Source organism: Carcharhinus amblyrhynchos, chromosome 11, assembly GCF_965287045.1.
Source record: "Carcharhinus amblyrhynchos chromosome 11, sCarAmb.v2.hapA, whole genome shotgun sequence".
Taxonomy (NCBI): domain Eukaryota; kingdom Metazoa; phylum Chordata; class Chondrichthyes; order Carcharhiniformes; family Carcharhinidae; genus Carcharhinus; species Carcharhinus amblyrhynchos.
This window is the reverse complement of record NC_137334.1, coordinates 40,831,257-40,848,530: the sequence shown is the minus strand read 5'-3', so window position 1 is coordinate 40,848,530 and position 17,274 is coordinate 40,831,257. Positions and strand designations below refer to the sequence as shown.

Below are 17,274 nucleotides of genomic sequence, written 5' to 3'. Positions count from 1 at the left end.
CAATCCTTGGATCTTTGGTTTGGGACCAACAGACACTATTGCATATAATATGCTTGCCGGCCCAATGTGCACTTGCCTACTTAAAATGCACACACTAAAGAAAGGCATTTGGACTCATGTTGCTTCTTCAGAAGAGCCAAACGTAGACATATGATGTCTTTGATGTAATCGACCTTTCTATATCCTGGAAAGGAAATCAGGTTTTGCACTGTATGACTGGCATTATAAATTAAAAGTCAAGGCACATACTTGAAATTTAAAAATTAGTGTGCCTTTGTATGGTTGAGGTAGTTGGGTGCATTTGATGAAAACTTTCATCTTATTTTATAGTTTACTGAAAATATCTTAAAATTGAAGCCACTGCAAGAGGAGATCTAACAAGAAAATCCAAACAAAATGATGAAGTACAATGCTTTATTGCTGAATAAATTTACAGTTGTAACATATTATGTTGTTTACAAAAGAAATTTATTTTAGTAAGTATAATCGTGTTATAGTGGCATTCCACAGAGCACAGCTGGTAGCCTCAGTTGTTTACCTTAGAGGTGGATGAAAGAACTGGCCATGAGTTATTACAGGTTTGGAAACAAATGTAGACTAGATGAGTTGCTTGATGAAGTCTATTACGGATGAAAATGCTTCAACCAATGGCAGATACAGAGACAAGGTGGAATGGTGTTCAGCAATGCAAGCACAAAATGCACATGCTTTCGTAAAAAGTGAACACGCTTGCTGGCCCAATGGTGCTAAAGTGTAAAAATGAATGCCACAGGCAATGTCAACCATTACCAAACAATGGAAATAACCACAGGCAGGAATATGCTTCAAAATTCAGACCAGGAAAAGAGAAATGTAAAAATAATGTAATATGTAGCATATAAAGCCAAAATAAAGAATGCATTAATTTACCTTCCAGTTTTAAGTTAGCAGTGCACGACACCTCTCCAGCGGAGTTGGATGCTACACATTTATACATTCCTTCATCCTCCGGGTATGCTTCAGCAACTTCCAGTTGGTAGGTATCTTCAAACTGAACCATCTTGAAGAATCGCGATTGTTTGATCTCCTTCTGCTTACTATACCATGTAACCTTCATATCTAAATGTATTTTTTAAAAAAATGCAGTTTCACCAAAATGTTGCAAATTGGTTGTAATCTCACAAACAAACTTCAACTTAATAAGCTACAGCATTAACTTAAAAGTATCACAATTAAATTCAAATAATGTAACTGTGCAGTGCTTATAATTTGAAATAATGCAGCTGAAATATATATACAGCATATAAAAATTGATTAAGGATATGAACTGATTATGTAAAAGAAGGAAGGGCAGAAAGTGGTACTCTGTAGAAACAATGGGAACACCCAGCAGCAAAAACAACAAAAGAAGTGGAGTTAGAGAACCACACTGTAAAGATAGAAGAAATCCACACGTTAAGTGCTAGCTAACCAAGAGGAAGAACTGCAAATTTTTAGCATAGCACAGATTGAAGTGCAGCACAGCCTGAGAGTTACAGCTAAATATTTCCAAGTGACTGTGCAGCTTGCAGATGCAAACTTGCATCTCACAACTTGTACATTCTGCCAGCTGTTCAACTGTGGCATAGACAATATCCAAACACTTTGCACCACACTCAATGACACACTTCCTACTCTCTCCTTAGGACAAGGTGGCACCTGCCAGGGTGGGGTGAGAAGGGAGTGTGGGAAGACTGCATGTGCTGATCTCCATGGAGGAGACAGTGCTTGCCACCAGTGGAAGAGTTGTTACTGAAGCAGGGGCCTGTGGCAGGGTTTAATCCACTGAGGATGACATTATGTTCCTCCTGATGGCCCAGCTTCTCAAGTCATGCTTCACCCTCATCCAACAAGGCTAGCTGGCACGCAGAAAGAAATGCTTGAAGCACTAGCAGACCTGCCAGGAAGGCTGCCACCCCTTAAGAAATATGCAGAAGTATGACTCCAACTTGGCATGAGTTTTGTGCAGAGCTTGAAGCCCATTCTTTCCAGTGTGGAAGTAGTGGCAAATTCCATGACAACATTCTAGACCCAACCATAGTCCGATGTCTGATGCTTTGACTTCCATTGCAGCAAAACAGAAGCCCCCAACATGTCAGTACGACAGTGGAAATTCAAACTGAAGTTATGAAATCTCAGCTTATTGCCAAACAAGTCCAATTTGGTGCCATGTAGGCTCAGAGTGCTGCCAACATGGCTGCAGGCAGCAGTGCTCAAGGGGGTTGCAGAGTCTCACTGTCTGGCAATATGTCCTCCAGAAGCTTACTTGATTGCTGAGGTGGTGTAGCAGTGATTGCTTGGGAGTATACAAGTGCTATACTCCCTCAGGATGATAGCATTTATACTTCTATTGCTGTCAGCCTGCCAGTGCTCTTGCTGCTGCCTTGTAAGCCAGTCAGCCCAGATTGCTGAGGCAGTGCAGTCTGAACCATGGCCCAGAGCTGCTAAAAACTGCCGTCCAAGGTTGTTTGCAATTTCCTACCTTCCATCGCTCATGCAACCGTCACTGAGGTAACACCATACTGAAGCACTAGGATAGTCATGGGGACATAGAAGGCAGACATAAAGGAAATGCACAAAAGTAATTAGCTGAATATTTTGTGGAGTATTTGGGTGTCTTGTTATAAAAATTAAGATTTGTGGCATTATTCACAAGAACTGAAGTTGAATTACATGTTCATACACAGTCCATCCTGTCCTCTTGCTTCTCTTTCTGAAGTACTTGCCATATTCTTGGTGGCAAGAGTTGTGCTATCATGATGACCAAGTTATAAGGTATGCAACCATCCGTTACAAAATGGATACTCGCTCTGGTCAATAGTGGGGGGCACCTTCACAGTAATCTAGACAGCATACCCAATGCTCCAGCACTCCTTCTTCTGCCCAATGATGTTTCCCATGGTAGCATGCTTGCTATATGTGGTTAGTTTGTAAAGGGGTTTCATTAGCCAGGTATAAAGTAGGTAACTCATGTTGCCCACCTATGTTTTGACCTTATGGCTGAAAGACAGTTGCAACTGGCATAGAATAAATGCAACATGACTATTTCCAGGACAGTAGGCATTCAGTGACATGATGTGCTGAGCATGGCATACAACCCCTGAGTTTATGGTTTTGGAATAGCTCACAGTTGAAATGTAGGCCTGGATTTTCACCCAGTCAGGATGATGTAGAAGTCCTTTAGAAATTGTGGCCAGACCTGATTCGGGAATTCCTGACCCCATTCCCAGGGTTTCGAAGTCTATTTCCTGTACTGCTGACCTGGCCAATTCCATTGTGAGAATAGGCATGGAGTCAGACCATGCCTATTTCACAGGGTCATACCAGGTTTTTAATGAATCGTGGCAAAATTTCATGGAGTCAGACCAGGTTTTCAATGAATCATGGCAATGTTTTCTTCGAAAGGTCAGGTGCTTTAACAGTCTAATAAGATTGCTGGGCTCTCAGCCAAGCCCTTATTATGAATGCTTGGTTAAAAACCTCAAAATCCATTAGGCTGTTGGATCACCTGGGCTGCCTTCAAACACTCCCAGGTCAGCTGATCTGATTACAGCTCAACCACAGTTACATTTCCACAATTAAGACCCAGCTTTTTGGGCAATTTCTCCTAGATGAACCAAGCTGGGAATTTCTTCAACTCCCACTGCCTGCCTGATGATGAAAATCCAAACATAATGTCCCTAAAGCCACATGTATGCAGCAGATGGCAGCCTGCGCCAAAGAGAAGCCCGCTTTCCTTCCAAAGCAAGATACATGCTCCTCCTGCTTCTCACTGTTCAGAGAAACACAATGAAGTCCCGTCTTCTGGCAGACAGAAGCACCATCACCTCTCCCTTCCATCACTGGAAGGTGAATCAGGTGTTAGCCATGTCATTTTTTTTTCCAGCTTGGACAGAGCTGGTTGTGGAAAAACTAAGTGCCACAGTCACCATTATAGACACTGACAACGTTGTCTTCACCCTGCTCAAAAACTTCAGGTCTAGTTCCCAAGAAAAAGTAGTGTTCTTTGGCCATCTCCTTGGTAAATTGTAGACACCTGACCCAGACTTAGCTAGAGTTACAGTAAGAAGTCTCACAACACCAGGTTAAAGTCCAACAGGTTTATCTGGAATCACAAGCTTTCAGAGCGCTGCTCCTTCATCAGGTGAGTGGAGAAATAGACTGGTGTTGTGAGACTTCTTACCGTGCCCACCCCAATCCAACGCCGGCACCTCCACATCATAACTAGAGTTAGGATGAAGGCTTGGGAGGATTGCAGGTGTGTAAATACCTCTTGCTTCTTTCCTTCCCTCCTCCCTCTCCATATGGCTTGTCTTCTCAATTGCTGCTTCTGCACCATCTCCCTTCATGTTCCAACCCAAGGAAACTGCTACTATTGCCCATGATGTGGTGTACTCAGAGCCCTTGCAGTTAACAGTAATATTCGCCCCATGTGCAACACCACTTAGCACTTCCAGAAATTTGATCAGCCAGCAGCAATTGACCTGTAAGACGTTAATGATCTATAAATTACATTGATGGGGTATCTCGGTGTGTTTCAAAGAGGGCATTAATAAGAATAGCAAGGTCTAAAATGGCACATCTATTGCTAAATCGGTGTCAGATGCTGGCCAACATCATAATCTGTCTAGTCTGCATATTTCTGTCTTACTTACACTCCCTATTGTACTTAACAAATTGGAATTTCATACACATCACACCGGCTGTGTGCAGAAATGCCGTGGATGTAATTTGCTAATAAAACTAGAATTCAGAGTTCCAAAATCACTAGTACTACATAACCAAACTCTGCAGCCCTGATACTTATATAGTATCATTCGTGTGGTAAAACTTCCCACGGTGCTGCACATGAGCAACAGTAAATAAGATTTGACCTTGTGCTATACAAGTCACTACGACTCCATCAAATGCATCTGACGATACTGAGTGAAGTAAGCGTGGCAATCATGGAGGCATTGGTCATAATCTTCCCATCTGCTTTAGAAATAGGTGCCAGAGGATTACAAAATTGCAAATGTTGCACTCAGGATTTAAAAAGAGTTTAAATATAGGATATAGGTGTTGAAGATGATAGGGCAGGTTGAGAATGCTGTTAATAAGATATTTGGAATTATGTTTATAAATAGAGGCATGGAGTGCAAAAGCAAGAAACTTATGGTGAATATTTTTCAATGCTGATTCAAGCTCAATTTGAGATTTGTGTCCATTTCTGGGCACTACACTTAAGAATGTGAATGCCTTAGAAAGGGCACAGGAAAAGATTTGCACAGAGTGTTTCCAGGGTTCAGGGACTTGCTGCTCTCTTTCAAGAAGGCACGGTTTAGCGGAGATTTGACAGAGCTGTTTAAAATCATGAGGGGACTGCACATAGTGGATAAGAAGAAACTGTTTCCTTAGCGGTAGGATCAAGAACCACAAAACAATGATTTAAGATGAATGAAAGAAGAAGCAAAGGTGACATGAAGGAAATTTTTTTTTCCCACGCAATGAATCCATTCCCTTAGAGGCAGATCATGGCTTTGAAAAGGGATTGGATAATTAACTGAAAAGAACAAAATTACCAAACTACAGCAAAAACGCAGGGACTGGAATGGTGGAGTTGCTCTTGTACAAAAGCAGTGAGGATACAATGCACTGAATAACATCTTTCTGCGTTGTGACCATTCTAGGGTAAAGAAGTATCAAAGCAGATAACCAAAAGCTTGATCAATGTGATAGGTTTCATAGAGTGTCTTGAAGAGTAAAGAGAGGTAGAAGCAGGCACATACAAGGGTTGGATTTTTGGAAGCAATATAATGCTAGCTTTAATGTCAGTCAGAGCCAGATTAAGGATAGAACTGTTTCAGTATTATGTCCAACAAGAAAAGGTTTGACATTTCCAACAACCATTTTGCCAAAATACCTTCACACAAGTGAAAGACTGCTAACTTTATCTCAGTCGCAAATACAATGTGCTAATATGTATTTTAAATCTATAAAATGAAAGTTCTTCTGCAATGAATGTAGAATGATCAAATTTAATTAATAAATTTCAAGCTGAGAGAAAAGGCCCAACAGTACTTGTTGAAAACTCCTTAAAAGTATGCAACCAGTTAGAGACAGTTAGAGAGATAGCAAAGAGGGAGTTCAGACACTAACTTGGGATATACAAGACTTTGTTATATCTACACTTAGATTATTAGGGTTCCATGGTATTTCCACTTAAAAAGGGCACAGGAATATAAATTTTATTAAAATGTCAGAGACTTAAATTTCCCAACAGCATTTGGTGTAAAACCTGGTGTTTCAATTTTCAAAGTCACCATTTTGTTACATTTTCTATTCTGAGGGACAGACAAGTATTGCCATGAAACCATTTTATTTTTGCTTTTGAATAAAAGGAATTTTTTCACCTGTCCTTATTACTGAATACGAATAGTCCTTTAACCTTGGGGATGGGGAATATTGGCAGTTCTGTGCTGAAGATAAGTCCCCTTAACAAATGCTAATGTTATTCATCTGGTCTTCTTCTGAGCACAAGTACGTGCCTTCCTACAAAAGAGCACCCCAATCCCTGACAGTACACTTGAATAACACTTCAGATAAAAAGTAACATCGCAATGCTACCTGAAAGATGCTAATAAATTTATTTTGAGCATCCCACCAGTCATCCCCGCTGTTCAGAGACTGGGCTGCCATTTTTAAAGGACCCTCCGATCCCCATGCGAGGAGACAGCCCCCCACACACCCACCCCAGATAAAAAACCTGAATGGAACCCTCCCCCCCACCAGCTCACCGACTGACCAGTGGAGCACCAACAATCAAAGTGGGGCATCCTCCCCTCTACCCACAATTAATGGGTAATCCCTCCCCACAAACATCATGCAGACATAAGGTGACCTGACCCACCTCCTCTCAGACCCCACATTCAGTCCCTTCCTCCCGCGACCTCCTCCCTACACAGCCCTCCTCCCCTCTCAGATCCCCTCCCCGCCCCCCACCACTCAGTCTTCCTTCAGGCTATGCCCCTTGGAAGTGCCACAATGAACTGTTCCCTGGCACTCTGATCTGGTGCTTTAGGCTGTAAGGGGCTCGAGGAGGCCATTTGCCACTCTGCTACTGCTAGGCTGCAGAGGATTGCAGAGGATAGATCGCTCAAGGGTCCTAGAGTTTAGGTTAATTAGAGCTGAGTGCAAATGGTTGATCTCGCCACTCTCCATCAGCATGGTGGGGGGGGTGGTGGTGGTCTTGGCTGGACTGTCCCTTCTGACCATGGCAGACATGAAGATCACCCCTGGCATGATGATTTTAGGCAACCCTGTGATCAATATTTGCATTTCTGGTTGTCAGCTGTGCAAACTTTGAAGTGGCCATGTCACTTTAACCTCCATACTGCCTGGTAACCTAACAGGATTTTAAGTCATTGCAGCATTCCATTCTGCAGCTGAGATTTTCCTTTCTCTCTGTCAGAAGCTGCAGGTGAGAGTAGACCCGTTTGAAGTTCCCTGATAGAGAGGACATGTCAATTTCACCTGGGGCAGGGGGGTCCAGTCTGCCCCATATGCATTAAGCCCTAATGTATGCACAGAGCTTCAATCTGAAGTTGCTGACACTTCCCAATAAGCTGAAATTGTTGAAACCTTCTCGATGGCACTTGAAGTCTTGATCTGCAATAAATTCAATAGGCAGTGCCTAGTAAAAGATTCAACTGCCAGCTCAATGGGTCTCTATCATCTTCAGCCACCTGAGTTTGTTGAATGCACCTCACTGATCCTGACCACAATGTTGGCAGAGACTAAGCCAGATTTACAGTTTGTAGTCTAACTTCCTCTTTAAAGTGGTTTGCAGAAGAGGAAGCTAAACTACAAATAGTCAATCAGACTTAGATTCTGTCAACATTGTGGTCAGGATTAATGAGGTACTTGAGGTGTTCAACCGTGAAGGCAAATAAAAATAAACACAGGTGGTTGGAGGGAGAAAGAAGTCCACTGAGTTGGCAGCTGAGTCTTTTATGAGGCACTGCAGAGTGAATTTGTTGCAGGTCAAAGGCTTCAAGTGCAATGGATAGGTTTCAAGATTTCAGCTTGCTAGGAAACCTCAGAAAGTCAAAACTGCGTGCACACATTGGGGCTGAATGCATGACTGTGCAGAATGGAGCCTCCGCACGCCCAAGATGAAATTGACATTTCCTTTCTGTCAGAGGACTTCACACCTGCAGCTTTGGTCAGAGTGAAAGGAAAATCTCGGCTGCCAAACAAAATGCTGTAACGACTTAAAATCCTGCCAGGTGACCGGGGGAGACATGGAGATGAAAGCGAACTGGCCACTTCAGAATTTTCACAGCTGACAGACAGGAACCCAGGTCTTGATCATAGGGCTGACTGAAATCACTTTACGCCAGTCCAACGCCGGCATACCCACATCATGAAATCACCATGCCAGGGCAATATTCAGGTCTGCCAGGGTTAGCAGGGCAGACCAGCCACAACATCCCCATTCTAGCAGAGAGTGGCAAGGTCAGCTATTTTACCTCAGCCTGAGCCCACCCAACTTCCAGGACCCTTGAGGGATCAGTCTTTTGCAGCCTGTCAGCCTCTGAGGAACAAATGGTCACTGGACTTACCTCCTTGAGCCCCTTCAGGGCCCTTGGCACCAGGCCAATGTGTCAGCATTAGGATGCCAGGGGACAGTACACTGTTGGCATTGCCAAGATGCATGGCCTGAAGGGAGGCTGAGTGGTTGGTCTGAAGAGGAAGGGGACCAGTGAGGTGGGGTGGGGGGGGTGTTAGTTACTGAGTGGGATGGGTCTAAAGGTGAATGGTGGCAGTTTGGGGAGTCCAAGGGGAAGGGAGGCTGTGTGGCATTCTGAGGGGTGAAACGGGGCCTCAGCGGGGGGCCTGTGGGAAAAGTGCCAGAGTGGGCGGTCTGAGGGGGTTCTGAGTGGGAAGGGGCCCTGATTGGGGAATTCAGGGGCAAAGGGGGCCTGAGTGGCAAGTCCTGTCAGATAAACCTCATGTCCGCATGATGTGGGGGGGTTGGATGGCTCTCATTGTTGAGGGGTTGGTTGTGTTTCCTCAACTCGCAGGGTCCAACATGTCGGGTCCTCACATGCGATTTGCTTTTATCTTAGGTTTATTATTCTTGGGCCAGAACATTACCATTGTTCACGCTGGTGGGATTTTCCCATCCCGCTGCCACGAACAGAGATTTGGCTGGGTGCCAAATTCTCTGACCTCGCTACAGCAGGAGTGTGGCACGAATAGTTGGTAAAATCGTGCCCTTGGTCTATTTGTATAATTCATTAATATAGATTGTAAATAGTTGAGCCCCAGCCCTTGCGGTACTCCACTAGTCACAGCCTGTCAACTTGAAAATGTCCCCTTTAACCCTACTCTCTGCTTGTTGTCCACCAACCTATCCTCTAACTATTCTAACATATTACCCTCAATTCTAAGAATCTTTAGCTTGTACCTTAAACCTTTGCAATGGCACGTTACCAAATGCTTTTTGGAAATCCAACTATATTACATCAGCTGGGTTTCCTGTTATCTATGCTCTCCTCAAAAAAATTCCAAGCACAATTTTGCAAAACTTTAATGACTTTCTCTGGTCATCGTTAAGACTTCCTTAATAATAGATTCCAGTATTTTTCCAACAACAGATGTCAAGCCAACTGGCCTGTAGTTCCTTAATTTCTCCCCCTCCTTCCCTGAATAATGGAATTACATTTGTCAACTTCGAGTTGACTGGGACCTAGGGGACTTTGCAAAATCATAACAGCAAATCTCCGCAGGTAACTCTTTTAGGAGCCTAGGGTACAGGATATTATCCCTTAACTTTTTCCACTTTGAGTTATAATTTTGAAAAAAAATGTTTCCATTGTACAAACGACAGGTGGCACAGGGAGCTCATTGCGATGCCATGTGAGGTGGCTGGGTTCACAAATAAAGAGAATGGCTAAAGTATAAGAACGTTGTGTGTAAATTTGGAACCTTAGCAAAAGTCAACTTTTCAGGGGTGGAAGCTGGAAACTGGAATAAGAAAAATGGAACTGAAACACAAATATTGAACATACCTGTTCCAGTGACACGGCACTGAAATTGAGCAGATTTTCCTTCAGTGGTTGAAGTGTCCTGTATTGGACTTATGATGGTCGGTGGATAAACAGGTACTTCTACCTCAGGAGAGACAACTTCTGGAACTGTAAATAATAAATAATTCATAAAATGTTGTGTGCACATCTTAGCTTATCAGAATGATGATTTGAAAACTATGCAAAGTAAAGGAAAATCCATGGCTGCACCAGCATAAGTTTGAAGATTTTAACAGATCGCTCGTCGCTGATTAAATTGCACAGAACCTCAAGTCAACTGTTATTTATAGAAACGATAGGACAAAATGAGCAATAACAAAAAATACACCAAGGGTACATTTAACACAATATCTAATTTTCTTTTCCATTGCTTTCAAAACAGGCTGGTGATTTGCTATTGCTCATATCACACCATCACCAAAGAGTAATTTTATTTCCCCCATACCTGTGTATAACTAACAGCAGACAGTCTCTATTACACAAAGCTTGTACATATCAAAACACTGAACATGCAAATAAATCAATTCAATCAGTTGTACCTTCAACATCAAGTGAAGCACTACTAACAGCTACCCCAATTTCATTTTTTGCTTCACAAGTGTAGGTGCCAGCATCTTCAGGGAGTGCTTCAATCAGTAACAAAGTGTACTGGTTCTCGTCATGAAGTAACTTGCGCTTAAATCCTGAGGAAAGCTTTTGGCCATCTTTGAACCAAGATACTTCTAATTTTGGTGTGCCAACTATTACACCACAGAATCGAGCAGGTTCTCCAGCTTTCACAGCACAAGGTTCCAGCTCCACCTTGAAGGAAGGAGGCTCGGAAACTGAAGTAATGACAGAAAAGAAGGCCAAACATTAGCTTTTCATTTCCAATAAACTAATTTTTATTACAGTTGACTGTTGAATAACAATTTATTATTTCTTCGTAGCACTACAAAATAGCAAGACTTTCATTTTAAAAAAATCTGAGAGAGAGAAAGAATTGAAGGAGTTTTAAATAAATGTACAAAAAAGCTACTTCCTGGGATTGATTCCATTTGCTAAAGAACAGAACGTTAAAACTGCACACTTAATTTTAATTGACCACATCCAAGTATTCCACTTCCTGAACAGCTGTTTGAAACAATTAAGATTTTCCAGCTACAGTTTCTCATTGGAAAAAGTGGACTGAAATTCAACTTTGACAGGAGAGGGATTTTTAAATCAGTTTGGGGTGCAGATTGAAGGCAGACAGGCATGCCGTTTGGTGCCACGGACCGTTGCCACGAGTCTGACCCAGAGCCATTTTGAATGTTGCAGTCTGAGGAACATATCGCTGCCAGCTGCTCAATTATTGTTAATCATGGGGCTTACTCATGGATCATGCAGTGAAGCCCCCACACACCAAACCAATAAACTTGTTGCCATCTTCAGATTAGCAGCTCCTGCCTCAACTGATGGAGCAACCAATCATTGAGTGCCGGAGGACTTCCCATTCATTCTCTAGCATTGGGAGCAGGTCTGCCTTCCCTCACTGGATGCAGGTCTGCCAAGCTTCATTAGATGGTGAGCCCACTGTTTGCCCTTCAACTGGCTCGAGCATTGAACATCTCCATAGGTGTGTGCCATGCAGGGTCAAGGACTGGAACTAACTCACGTTTCCATTTTACAACCTCTGCTTGAAAGTCAGCCAAGAGGGCTAAACAGGTATTAGTGGATAGGAGCTTAACATGTATCTCACCCAAGGCAATTGGAGCACAAGTTAAATGAGCATCTGATTCAATGCCTCTCATTATTCTCCCAAGTCCTTGCACCAAAATGAATGAACCAATTAACAACATTTTAATCTCTGCTCTGGTTTTTTTCCAACACTAGTATTATATGGTTGCTTAGGCACTGAACTCTGGCTCATTATAAGCAACAATTACAACTGCTTCATCACCTTTTCCCATTGCTCTCTCAATACTCAGAAATAATTTTGCCAACGTCTTTCCCTTCCCGCTCACTCCACCCACCAATGCCCCCAGTCACAGATGGTCAACAATCACAGCAGCTTGTTGAATAACCCATCAGAATATCCATTCACTTGTGAAAAGGTCCTTGCTATCCATAAACTTGCAACTGATAATATTGACAACCTGCCAATGACAAAAACTTGGGTTTCAGATGGTAACACCATCCTTTGCATAGATAAAAGCTCTACCACCTACCACCCCACACTGTCCACATTCTCCAATCGCACCTTGATCTGTTATCTCATAGTATCTTCCCCTTTTCCCACCTCAACTTTTTCCAAACCCCTTTCCTCTTTTAAAGTGTGGGTTTTCTACCTCCTACCTAAGACCCACCTCTAGCTTCTTACCAAAATATCTTCCTTCGTGGGCAATAAATGCTGGCCTGGCCAAACAAATTCACTCTATCTTGATCATCCTCCTTGACAAGGCGTCAGTTTTATTTTCTTGATTCCAAAGGGCTTGAGCGTATCTGGCACACATCTGCTTTAGCCATTGATCGGTGGATGTTGCACAACCACAACAAATGCTACTGGGCCTCACTCTCCTGTGTCAAAAATATACATCCTGGGAACAAAGGTAACCTTAAACCTCTCCTCCCACTCCCATCAATATTATCTACAAAAGGTATGAAGAGATCATGAACTTCTTTGCTATTGAGATTGAGACCATTTGCTCAATTTCACCTGTTGCTTCCCTCTCTTTTCATTGCCTAGGTAACTAAGTAACATATGGTTCCCCCACCCTAAATCTGAGCAGCTATTCTTTTTTATTTCTCATCTATGTTATTTCTCCCGCTCTCTGAGCTTAACCCATTCATGACACCAATTCACTTCCATCAATTACTATCATACTTTTAAAAATTACCATCATTATCCCCCCTCCCACATCAAAAATCCAGTTTGAATTAATTTGTCCATGCAAACTACTGATTCTACAATATTTATTTTCCTTCCAAAGTATTGAAGGTGCTCTCACCTCTTAAATTGGCATCTATTTCTCCTACTAATCCATGTTTGAGTCAAGTTCCTGTCTGCGGCTAGAACACTATAACAGCTCTAAAGCCACAAATGACATTCTCTCCGACCATGCTCTATCAGTTCCAGTGCTCCTTGACCTCTCTGCTGGCTTTAACATAGTTGACCATACCTATTTTCCTCCAATGCTTCCAATCATTTGGCTAGTTCAGTGGATCTGCCTTCATTTGAGTCCATTCCTATCTATTTAACCTCCTCCAGCAAAGGCTTCGCTTCCTGGCCCCACACATTGCCTGAGTCACAAAAGCATCAATCCATGATCGGTTCTGTTCTCCCATTTGCTCTTTCCCCTGGCAACATCATCTGAAGACATGACACAGCATCTATATGCACATTAATGATACCTAGCTCTAACTTTCAATCACTTTTCTTAACCACTGAATTGCATTTCTGCTGCCAAACTGTTTCTTCAATAGCCAGCCTTGGCTGAACTACAATCTCTCCTGTTAAAAATTAGTAATACTGAAACCATCATCTTCAACCTAAGTCATAGCTCTCTATCCTTGCCACTGATTACACTTCTCATGCCAGCCACTAACCTAAGTTGAACCAATCTGTTTATAACCTCAGCACATTATTCAACCAGAAGCTGTGCATACAATCCTATATCCTCTCTAACACTAAAATCACCTACTACAACGTCCATAATATTGCCTGCCTCTGCAGTTGCCCTTGCATTAACCTATTTTCTGCTGAAATCTTTCTCCATATCTTTGTCACCTTCAGACTCAACTATCTCAAAGTTTTCTTTTTCTCCACTGTGAACCAATTCATTCAAAACTCCCTTGCTTGTACCTTGTCTTACAACAAGTGCAGTTCACTCGTCACTCCTGTAGTGTTCTCCCAGAGACTCCAGTTTAACATTCTCATTCTCTTAATTTATTTTATTCATAACCTATATCCCTTCTCTTTAATCCTCTGCAACACTCACACCACCATTCCATATCCTGAACCCAACTGTTCTTCTGTCTCTGGTCACTTGTGCCACCTCCCCTTTATTCACGCCTCCAATGATGGCTGAACCTTCAGCCATCTCAGTTCCAAGTTTTGGAATTTTCTTCCAAAACTCTCCACTCTTCTTTTATACACTACTTAAACCCCATCTTTTCAACATAGCTTTTTCTCAATTCTCCTAAAATCTCCAGCTTTGGTTCAGCATCCACTTTTGTTTAATCAATTTTGTGAAACACAGGGGGTGCTTTTTCTTATTTCAAAGATGCCATAACATAACATGTAGTTATTGTTGCTCTTAAACGTACCATTAACAGTAAGCGTCATAGAACTTCGATTCCTGCCAGCCACAAAGGTATACTCTCCAGAATCACTAACTTTTGTTTCAGTAATGGTCATGCGATGTACCCGTCTTTGGATTATATATCTGTATCTTTCTTCAGCCTCAAAGTTGATCTCAGTTCCATTCTTGAGCCACTGAGCCTCAACATCATCTTCATCAACTTGAAATTCAAAGATAGCCTTCTTTTTCTCAATGACCTGATTACAGGAAATTATTTTCTTATTAAGATAATGTACGGAAAGAGTAAAACTAATGGTTCTTAGTTCTGTTATCAATTTATATGTTGTTACTTCTGATAACTGTCAAAGTTACTGGTTTTAAATAAAAAAGGAATACTTAATACCTGAATATCTGAATGAACAGGTTTTGAAATCACAATGTGTCGAGCTTCCACATACAAATTAGCAGTAGAAATAGTTCCACCTGCCACTGCTGCATACTGGCCTGCATCGGCCATTTTTGTAACGGGAATGGTGAGACGATGGATAAATTTATCATCGACGATTTTAATTCTGTAAACAAAAAATCAAAAAGATATAAATGTGATTCCGTATTTGGCTTTTATAACATATTTAACACAGGAAACTGACTTATCAAATGCTGAATAGATCAGATACTTACCTGTCAGAAGCCTCAAGTGCCGTACCATCTTTCATCCACTGTATTGCAATGTTTGGTTCTGAAACTTCACACTCAAAGGTGGCTTTCTTCTTCTCAACGACTTTGATATCTTTGATGTGTTTCCTAAATTCGATGTGCCGAGCTATAAAAGGAAGCGTGCAGCATGTATTAAACATGTGATTTTACAGTCAATTTTGTAATTAAAACAAAAGTACAAGTAAATGACTTCATTAATTACCTTCCACATATAAAGTCGCTGCAGATGAGGCTGATCCAGCAACAAAACTGTATTCTGCCGCGTCACCAAAGTGAATATTTCGGATTGTAAGTGTGTGTGTTAATTGTTTGGTCTTTATATGGGTTCTGTCAGTTGATCTGATTTCTTTCCCATTCTTCAGCCATTTATAAGTAATACCTTCATAGTTCACTGTTACTTCGAAAGTAATTGTATCCTTCTCTTGTGCATTCATGTCCTTTAGCATGGATGTTATTAAAATCGCTAAAGAGAGAAAACATGCGTTTAGTTGCAGAGAAATATTATCAATGTACACATTCTAATCATTATTAACAGTTTGGTACTTAGTTATTTTCATCTGTAATTATGTAAGACTAACTTAAAATTTATTGCTTAACAATATCTACGTGAATGAGGACATCTTACGGTTCACTGTCAGAGTAGCTGACACTTTATTATTTCCACAGATGAAGGTATACTCTGCAGAGTCCTCATGGCTTGTGTTCATGATAGTCAGCTGGTGGAGTTTGCCTTGTACAACTACTTTGAACTTGTCGCTCATTTCTATTTCCACACCATTTTTCAACCATGTGGCTGGGACATTGAAATGAGACACTTCACACTGAAAGGTTGCATTCTTTGTCTCCGGAATTTCAATATTCTTCATTGTCTTGGTGATGTGTACAGCTAAATAAATAAATAAATAAATAAATTAGAACGTGGGAAATAGATAACAGGGGTGATTTTGTGCCCGTGATTGCTACCTGTGCAAACAGTGATGGGGACGTAAAATCTCGCAAGAATCAGAAAAAGGGATTCTCGCCAGTGGGAATTCATTTTCCAATTTGACATGCTTAATGCTGGTGACATAACAAGGTTCCTGCCCTTTCATTTAAATACATTTTAATAAAGCTAAATACACTTAAAGGCTTTCCCACCATTTGCTCCCCCACATAAAGAATATCCCTGACATTGCCCTTGTAACACACTTGCAGTTCTAACCAGTGGCACCGCAGTGTGCCCTCTGAGACACTCAACTGTGTGCCCATAAGAGTTTTGTTTTTGCACTGAGGATGATGGTTGCCCCAGTGCTTTTTTTTTGTGGGGGGGAGGGGGAGGAGCGTTTCTTTAAACAGCACAAATTGGGGCGCATTTTAAAAACAATGCCGTGATCTCCGTGGAGCTGGCATTGACAGCTCTATCAGGCCCCACACCTCCAGTGTGATGGTGAAAACCATTCCCCCAGATTTTCTGTGCATAGGGTGCCAGAGAATCTGGAGAGAAAGCTCAGCTATGCAGCTGGACAGCTGCCCACGTCAGCCAGCACTTGGTGCACAAAGTGCAAAATACCATCCAATATATTTTGGGATGAGTACATTTTTGATTTTATATTTGAATTGTTGTTTTATAATGGATTGTTACTGCAGAACATAAAAGTATATACTCACATTCAACAAAAAGTTTTGCTTTGCATTCAAGTTGTCCAATAATGGCTGAATACTCGCCAACTTGCGCTGGGGTGACATTCTCCAATACTAGTTTGTGAACTTTCCTTTGTGAAATGACTTTACACTTGTCACTTGTCTTAAGTTCCACATTGTTGAACATCCATTTTACTGGCACATTGTCATGTGACACACTTAGTTCAAAAGTAGCAGTGGCATTTTCCATGGCAGTGATGTCCTTTGGTTTCTTAATTACTTTGATAACTAATAACATAAAATCAAAACATTGTTTTAAGTTCTGCATGTTCAAGTAAAAATTTTAGATGACACAGCAATAGCTGATGTGATAAAGAATATGAACACATATTTCCAGTTTGATAGCTTTAGTTTTATAAATTTAAATTAAAGTGGTGTAATGTAATGCATAATTAACAAATTTTAACAAATTAATTCATGAGAAATTAATATGTTGTTATTATTTATATCCATTTATTTATATGATATTTTATTCAGGCTTTTGCACTAAAGCACTGAGCTGATACTCAAATTTTATGAAGCTT

General features: G+C 41.4%; 1 protein-coding gene across 1 annotated transcript in view; it reads right to left on the bottom strand.

The window, feature by feature from the left end:
* ttn.2 (titin, tandem duplicate 2) overlaps nucleotides 1–17,274 on the bottom strand; it is a 324,032-nt gene that overhangs the window by 272,397 nt on the left and 34,361 nt on the right. Inside the window, exons 30-38 of the mRNA XM_080198903.1 lie at nucleotides 16,718–16,978; nucleotides 15,696–15,956; nucleotides 15,273–15,533; nucleotides 15,035–15,176; nucleotides 14,757–14,925; nucleotides 14,379–14,610; nucleotides 10,631–10,915; nucleotides 10,074–10,199; nucleotides 910–1,098 (exon numbers count right to left, since the gene is read on the bottom strand). Coding sequence (XP_080055029.1) covers nucleotides 910–1,098; nucleotides 10,074–10,199; nucleotides 10,631–10,915; nucleotides 14,379–14,610; nucleotides 14,757–14,925; nucleotides 15,035–15,176; nucleotides 15,273–15,533; nucleotides 15,696–15,956; nucleotides 16,718–16,978 — 1,926 coding nt within the window. The remainder of the gene's footprint in view (nucleotides 1–909; nucleotides 1,099–10,073; nucleotides 10,200–10,630; nucleotides 10,916–14,378; nucleotides 14,611–14,756; nucleotides 14,926–15,034; nucleotides 15,177–15,272; nucleotides 15,534–15,695; nucleotides 15,957–16,717; nucleotides 16,979–17,274) is intronic.